We start from the raw sequence: 8,610 nt of genomic DNA, 5'->3' as shown, positions 1-8,610 counted from the left end.
GAGAATTCCCAAATGCACTCACTTGGGCATCCCTGCCTGTCCCTTCCGTGGTGTGAGTAACTTGGCCCAGTCAAAAGTTCAGCTGAGAAGGCCACCACTTATTAAGCAAAATCAATTTAAAAAATCCAAGGAAATTTTTTTTCAATCACTAATGTTCATTTTCCTTGATCTTTGTTCTCCTGCTACCCTTTTCTCATATTTCTTTTTCTTTTGTTCTCTGCAGCCTTCAGTACTTCTCCCTGACTTTCTTCGTGTGCTGAGCAGAGTGTGAGACGGAATCATGAATCCCACAGCCTTGGTGCAAGCCATTGTAGAAGAAGTGGCCTGTCCCATCTGCATGGCCTTCCTCAGAGAGCCCATGAGTGTCGACTGTGGCCACACCTTCTGCCATCGCTGTCTCTCCAGAGTCTGGGCAGGCCCAGGGGCGTCTCAGAACTGCGGTTATACCTGTCCCCTTTGTCGAGCTCCCGTCCAGCCAAGGCACCTGAGGCCCAATTGGCAGCTGGCCAACGTTGTAGATAAAGTCCGTTCACTAGAGCTTTGTCCAGGAGTGGAGCTGAAGTGTGACATGTGTGAGCTCCACAGGGAACAGCTAAAGATGTTCTGCAAAGAGTACAGTCTGGTGATGTGTGAAGCCTGCAGCCAGTCTCCAGAGCATGAGGCCCACAGCGTCGTGCCCGTGGAGGATGTTGCCTGGGAGTATAAGGTGGGTGATAGCACCTGGCCATGCTGGGTCAAGGGCCTGACTTACCTCCCTTGGCCACATCCATCTGAACCAAGGGCTTGAATTACAGCCCCAGAGACTAAGTACTGATCCCTCTGTCTCTTGACGCCCACCCACCTTGGGCTCTGATACATTGAACTGCACACTTTCTCATATTTATAACCTTTGATTTTCTTCCCTCCCACTTCTCCACCTACCATCCCAAATACCAGCATGGCTTAACACTTCAGACAGTGATGGTTCAGTACAGAGAATTTGAAAAAGACCAGTTTGGTTTTTGTTCTGGGTGGCTGTCATTTAATAGTCAGTCTGCACCCATCAAAACCTGCAAACTTCTAGCAGCACCACAAGAAGTCACCTGACAACAGGTGAGTCATTTTAATGAGACAAAACTGAGGCTTAGAAATTTAGGATTATGATCATTGATTTTGGAGCTGGAAAGGAACATTGAGAGAGCCACTTAGGATTCATTTGCCAAGGACCAGATGTGGCGTAAGTACTAAACATGCACCAGTGCTCACAGTATCTATGTTCTCAGGTCCCCTCTCTCTCTCTCTCTCTCTTTTTTTTTTTTTTTTTTTGCAGATCTGGGGATGAAGCTCAGGGGCATTCGACCTCCAAACTACACCCCCTGCCCTACTTTTTATTTTATTTTATTTTAAAACAGGATCTCACTAAGTTGCAGAGGGCCTCAATAAATAGCTGAGGCTATCTGCGAATTGTGATCCTCCGGCCTCAGCCTCCTGAATGCTGGGATTACAAGTATGCGCTACCACGCCCAGCTGTCCCCTCTCATTTTAGATGATGTTAGTTAAAGAAAGAGTAAAGGCAAGCTGAGCGTGGTGGCACACACTTGTAATACTAGTACTTGGGAGGCTGAGTCAGGAGGATCACAGGTTCACAGTCAGCCTCAGCAATTTATGAGGCCCCCTACAACTTAATGAGACCCTATTTCAAAATCAAGAATAAAAATAGGTCTGGGGGTGTAGTTCGGAGGAAGATTGCCCCTGGGTTCCATCCCCAGTACCATTAAAAAAAAAAAAAAAAGAGCAAAGGCATCCTGGCACAGTAGTGCATGCCTGTAATCCCAGTGCTTGAGAGGCTGAAACAACAGGATCACAGGTTTGGGGATAGCTCTATCAATGTAGTGAGACTCTCAGCAACCTAGCAAGACCCTGTTTCAAATTTATTTATTTATTTTTATTTTTATTTATTTATTTTTGGTGGTACTGGGGTTCCTGGAAGCCCTTTTTTTAAAATTTGGAAACAGGGTCTCTTAAGCCAGCGAGGCTGGCTCTGAACCAGCGCGATCCTCCTGTCTCTGCCTCCCAAGTGCAGGGATTACAAGCCACCATGCCCGGCGACCCTGTTTCAAATTTAAAAAATTTAAAAGGGGCTGTAGTAGCTCCGAGGTTGGATGGCCCTGCGTTCAATCTTCAGTATCTCTCTCTCTCTCTCTCTCTCTCTCTCTGTGTGTGTGTGTGTGTGTGTGTGTGTGTGTGTGTGTGTGTGAGAGAGAGAGAGAGAGAGAGAGAGAGGGAGGGAGGGAGGGAGGGAGGGAGGGAGGGAGAGAGGGAGAGAGGGAGAGGGAGAGAGAGAGAACTAGCTAGTTCTTGGGTCTTTTCCTTTGGCCAAAGTCCTTTCTCCAACACCAACTCCTTTTATTTATTTGTTTGTTTATTTATTTATTCTAGATGGGAGGGGAGAACAAGTCATCTCTAGTCTCACCTACTGCTCCTTTTATAAAACTACTTCTATTGCCGGGTATGGTGGCTCACACTTGTAATCCCTGCGCTTGGGAGGCTGAGACAGGTACATTGCGCAGGTTCAAAGCCACCCTGTTTCCAAATAAAAATGTATAAAAATAGGTGTCTGGAAGTGTAGCCCAGAGGTAGAAGGGTTTCCAGGAACCCCAGTACCACCAAAAAATAAGAAAGAAAGAAGAAAGAAAGAAAGAAAGAAAGAAAGAAAGAAAGAAAGAAAGAAAGAAAGTCTTCTGTTGCTGCACTGCAGTTACACACCTTGGTGAGACTCAACGTGGTCCACACACACATGCACAACGCCGTGGTGTGCTTTCCTCCACATCCCCCACGCCCCTCCTTCCTTGTACAAGCTCCTGCTGCCCCTTCTCTAGAGCCAGCCTCAGCCTCCATCCAACCTCCAGGCCACTCCTTGCTCTTTTCTCAGATGTTCACACTGACAACATATCGTTGTTATCAGAACCACTGTACCAATGATTTGGTAATCAGTGACCCTGTTCTGTCCTTCATTCTTTTTTTGGAATAGAGATTAGAAAGTAAGAATGTATGACAAATGCCCTGAATTAGCTTCTTCCTATATAGGAGGAATTTCTAAAACATTTCAAGGATATACTTTCTCATTTTTCTTGGAAAGTATTAGAATAGGGAGTTAGTATAACATAGGGATTAAGAGCTGGGTAAAATCCCAGCCCAACCATTAGCTGGATGACTTTGGATAGATGACTCTGTAAACCTCATTTTTTCTTATCTGTAAAATGTGGCCAACATCATTATTAAAGGACTATACACATTAATATATGTTTTGTGCTTAGACCTTATATGGCCCTTGGGAAAGCCAGGCATAGTGGCACACACCTGTAATCCAGCTCCTTATAATCCAGGAAGATCATAGGTTCAAAACCAGCCTGAGCAATTTTAAGAAGACCCTGTCTCAAAATAAAAATTTTAAAAGGGATTAGCATGTGCTTCAGTGTTAGAGTGCTTGCCTAGTATGCGCAAACCCTCAGTACCCCTACACACATGCACATAAAGTAGTATTAAAATACTTTGTTTCTCAGTAGCAGTCCCCCTTGCATTATGATTCTAGGAAGGGGCTTCTTTGTTGTGTATATAAGCCACCACTCAGGAATCCTGCTGTGACTCAGATTCTCCATAGACCTGAGGCAAGGCAGCAAGGCCTGCATCTCTAAGAAGCTCCCAGGCGACACTATACTACTGACCCTGGAACCCACTTCAAATAGCAGTGTCCTGGGAGACTGTAGGATAACAAGATAGAAAAGAATAAAAAAAGGTACAGATAGGAAAGGCCAAGGTATTTTTTTTCTAGAAAGGTTAGAAATGTACCACTTTTTTTGCTTTACAGACACTCGGGGATCGTGGGAGTTAACTTATTCTCAGCTCAGAGAGATGCCCTGTGTGTCATCTGGCAGAGCCTTCTCCTCTCTGAAGCTCCCTTCCTGCCCAGCATTTATTCTGGCTTGAGGGACACTGGTTTCCCATTACCTACCAACGCCAAGAAGCCTTTTAATCAACCTGGGATGCCTCAGGTGGCCTCCTGAGTTTATTTATCTCTTGCAGTGGAAACTCCACGAGGCTCTGGAACATCTAAGAAAAGAAGAAGAAGAGGCCTGGAAGTTAGAAGTTAGCGAGAAGAAACGTGCCGAGAACTGGAAGGCAGGTTGCCAACTGGGGAGGGGAATTCGTGTCATCCCTGTGTTGTCCTGGAGCTGACTCTGGTAGCTTCTTCATCTTTGTGAGACAGGGTGTTGGAGTTGAAGTCAGAGAGCCTGGGCTCCTAATGCCAGCCTTCCCTTTACCTGAGGCCACAGAACTTCTCCACTCCAGGTTCTTGGTCGTGACATAGAGATCCTTCTGATCTAATGTCCTCATATGAGAAAGGAAAAAGGTGTGCCTCCCATATACATTAGCTCATGGTAGTGTGACTTCTATGATGCTAGTAAAGCAGTCTTCAAGAGTTCATCTATTAAAATAGTAAAAAGTATTTCTAAAATACACTTGAAGCTATGTTACAAAAACAACTATGACAACTATGACCATCTCAGAACTTTTGATCAAGGGAAGGCAGCATTAAAGTGATCTGAAATAGTACATTGAACAGATACAGCACCAACAAGAAGAAAGGCATCTAATAGTATAGTTAGATTATACCACTTTAATAAATGTAGCTCATCTGGTTAATATTCTGAAAATGGAAAGTAGGCCAAGCTTAAGCTGGGCATGGTGGAGCACACTTCTAATCCCAGCTCTTGGGAGACTAAGACAGGAGGATCGCACAAGTTCAAAGCCAGCATCAGCTACTTCATGAGGCTCTCAGCAACTTAGTGAGACCCTGTTTCCAAATAAAGTGTAAAATATGTATGTGAGTATAGCCCAGAGGTAGAAAAGTCCCTGGGTTCCACCCCCAGTACCACCAAAACAAAGAAAAGAAAAGAAAGAAAGTAGGCCAAGCTTAATGGAAAGCTTTGCCAGACCAAGATAGTAATCTGGATTTTACTAGAGTTAATATGAGTAGTCTAGTAGTCTAGGTTAAGTGTCCCTAATCTAAAAACTCCAAATAGTCCAAAATCCAAAATTTTTTGAGCACCAGCATGACACAAGTGGAAAATTTCACATTTAACCTCATGTGATACTCAAAATATAGGCATACTACAAGAGTAGTTCAGGTTCAAAACCAGCCTCAGCAACTCAGTAAGGCACCTAGCTACCTAGTGAAATCTGTTTCAAAAATAAAAATTAAAAAAGGGCCAGAGTGCCAGGCGTGGTGGCACATGTTTATAATCCCCGCGCTTGGGAGGCGGAGACAGGAGGATCGCGCAGGTTCGAAGCCAGCTGTGCTGGCTTAAGAGACCCTGTTTCCAAAAATAAAAAAGTACAAAATAGGTCTGGGAGTGTAGCCCGAGGTACAAGGGCTTCCAGGAACCCCAGTACCACCAGAGAGAGAGAGAGAGAGAGAGAGAGAGAGAGAGAGAGAGAGACTGACTCTGTTTCCAAATAGAAATATAAAAAATAGGTCTGGGAGTGTATCCCAGAGATAGAAGGGCTCCCAGGAACCCCAGTACCACAAAAAAAAATTTTTTTAAGGGCCAGAGTATAGCACAGAGATAGAATGCCTCTAGTTTCCAAAACCAATACTACTACCACAACCACCCCCTCATACACACACACAAAATTATCTCCAGGCTATGTGCATAAGGAATATATGAAACAAATGAATTTTGTATTTAGACTTGGGTATCATTCCCAAGAAATCTCTTTACAAAACTGTAGATCTTCCAAAATCCAGAAAAATCCCAAATTCAAAATACTCCTGTAGTCAGGCATTTTGGATAAAGGATGCTCAACCTAAAAAGGGACTCAGAAGAATGCCCTGGAACTGTGGGAGCAGAAAGGCAAGAAGAAACCATATCACTTGTCTTTGCCTCTACGGTGCCTAGCCCATGGCTTACCAAACCATTCCACAGTGTTATGTGTACCCTTGTGTTGATGCCTTCAACCCTGAATGACCCTTACACTGCAATATCAGTGCTATTTCCAATCTTGACCCCTTAGATACAGGTGGAAACTCGAAAGCAGAGTATCCTGTGGGAGTTTCAGAAGTACCAACGATTACTAAAGAATGAACAGCCACCAGGTCGGCAGCTTGAGGTGGAGGCAGCTGTGGCTCTGGCCAGCCTGGAACAAGAGGACCAGGAAACCACACAGAAACTGGAGCTGAGTCATTATGCGCTCACCCAGCAGAGCCAGGTCCTGTGGAGGATGATTACGGAGCTAGAAGAGCGGTCTCAGAGGCCTGTCCGCCGCATGCTGCAGGTGAGTGGCGGCTGCCTTTCCTGGGAATCCTGCGTGAGAGCTGAGGATAGACTGAGACTTCAGGAAAGAGCATTAGCTAGGGTTCCACGGGGCCTGCCAGTGGGGGATAATCCTGTGTGTCACCTGCTAATACCTGCTGTCCTCCTGTCCCTGGATGGGCGGTAGTCTTACAGGCCAGGTCATGCACACAGGAGATCAGCAGGCACGCAGGCAGCCCAGCATCATTTTGAGTCCCTCCTCTCCACCCTGGGATTCTCCAGGTGAAGCCTGAAGTTGACCAGTCTAGCCGATTCTACCCTGCTGCCGCTCTCACAGGCTTCTCCTGGAGCTCTGTAGCACACTTCTTTAGCCTTGATAGCTGTTTCTCATCACTTTGAGCACCCCCTCCCAGAGTTCAGTGTCTGCCTGGTCCCTCCAAGAGATGTACTCATGTGTTGTATCTTTTTTTCTCTCCTTCTAGGGTATTCAGGAAGTCTTAAACAGGTCTGTTTCCATTCTTGGAGCCTCTAGGCAACCCTACAGGGGATAAAGGGGCCATGCCAGAGGTAGAAGTGGGAAAGGAACATAGACCCCCAGCCTCTAGGAAGCAGATGCTGACCTGCAGTCTCTTCCCTCCTACATTGCATTGGTTCAAGAAGCTTTGTTGAGCTTTCCTTGTTCTTTTTGATACTTAATCAAATTCACTTCAGGTATTACCAATGAGATTTTCAGGTAAAAGATACAAAACATATGGTGTCGAGTAGATCACCCAAGGAGGCACCAGTGACTGCCTGGAGGCCCAGCCTCTCTCCTTTGCATCAAGCTTCTTCCCCTCCTGCTGTCAGGTGCACACTAAGTTCTTCCCACAACATGGAAATCCAAAAGTTTTCATGTCCATGTCATAGCAATTTGAGACTCAGCCAAGCGATCATCACGTCTCTGTCTTGCTAGGGAGGGGCTGTCCCTGGCCAAGTCCCCATTCCATGTACTAAGGGAAGACCCATGTGGCAAGGCCAGGACTCCTGGCCCCAACATTCACCCTCCTCTCCCAGGAGCAAGTCATGGAGCCTGCAACGGCCAGAACCAGTCTCCCTGGAGCTGAAGACAGGCTGCCGTGTGCTGGGACTGAGAGAGATCCTGAAAATGTATGCAGGTAATAGGTGTGGGGGGAGCTCATGATGGGCAGTGAAAGGCACCACCTACAGAAATAAAATGACCACTGCCCTCTGGATGCCCCTTCCAGCCTCACCCTTCACTGAAAACCCCGTGTCTGCATTTATCAGTGTTACCTTCCCCCACATCCCTTGGTCTGTATTTGTGTGATTAACCCAGATCTTTTTCCCTAGCTGATGTGTGCCTGGATCCAGACACTGCTTACCTCCGCCTCATTGTGTCAGAAGACAGAAAATGTGTGCACTACGGAGATGCTCAGCAGAATCTGCCTGACAACCCGGAGAGATTCTACCGCTATAACATTGTCCTGGGCAGCCAATGCATCTCCTCAGGCCGGCACTACTGGGAGGTGGAGGTGGGAGACAGGTCTGAATGGGGCCTGGGAGTGTGTAAGCAAAGTGTGGACCGGAAGGAGGAAGTCTATTTATCCCCACACTACGGATTCTGGGTGATAAGGCTGAGGAATGGAACTGAGTACCGGGCAGGCACTGATAAATACCCCGTCCTGACCTTGCCAGTCCCACCACGCCGGGTGGGAGTTTTCCTGGATTATGAGGCATGTGATATCTCCTTCTACAACGTGACAGACAATGGCTCCCACATCTTTACTTTCCCCCTCCATCCCTTTCCTGAGCCTCTCCTGCCCTATTTTAGTCCTTGCTACAGCATTGGGAACAACAACACTGCCCCTCTGACCATCTGCTCCCTGGACAGTGAGGGCTAGGAGAGCCACTGTCCTAACCAGAGTCCTGGGAATGTGGGAGTGCTGGAGGATCCTGCCACTTACAGTCATCCCTTGGAACCAAGTACAGAATGCAAGGGTTCCTCTGCCGGACCCGTGGCCTTGTGCGACTGGGCCAAACCAATCATGAGCAAAAGCAATATCCTGCTCAGATGAGCATGGCCGCCATTAGGGAAGGGTGGCAGGCTGGTGGCGAAGCTGGGCGAGGTGCTGAGACAATCCATGGTGTGAGATCAGGGCTTCATCCAGTCTGCAGCTCACTCACTCCATTCCTATCCAGGGCCACAAGTAAATCAGTGGGGAAGATGAAGCGTATACCATCTTTAGGAAACCTTTTAATTAGGGCTTACCAATGAGCCAAAAGAATAATGTCCCACAGTCATCCCCTTCCTGAGTGAGAG

General features: G+C 46.7%; 1 protein-coding gene across 1 annotated transcript; it reads left to right on the top strand.

Moving 5' to 3' along the window:
• Positions 1-280: 280 nt before the first annotated feature.
• TRIM68 (tripartite motif containing 68) lies at positions 281-8,191 on the top strand (the record flags this gene model as incomplete). The annotated part of the gene is made up of 6 exons (XM_080701901.1): positions 281-706; positions 4,063-4,158; positions 6,055-6,315; positions 6,776-6,798; positions 7,347-7,447; positions 7,641-8,191. 6 exons carry the CDS (start codon positions 281-283, stop codon positions 8,189-8,191), a joined length of 1,458 nt encoding a protein of 485 aa, XP_080558027.1.
• Positions 8,192-8,610: the final 419 nt, after the last annotated feature.

The sequence above is a fragment of the Muscardinus avellanarius genome, assembly GCF_963383645.1.
Source record: "Muscardinus avellanarius genome assembly, chromosome: 1".
NCBI classification, from domain to species: Eukaryota; Metazoa; Chordata; class Mammalia; order Rodentia; family Gliridae; genus Muscardinus; species Muscardinus avellanarius.
The sequence above is the reverse complement of the archived record's forward strand: the minus strand, read 5'-3'. Positions and strand labels throughout refer to the sequence as shown.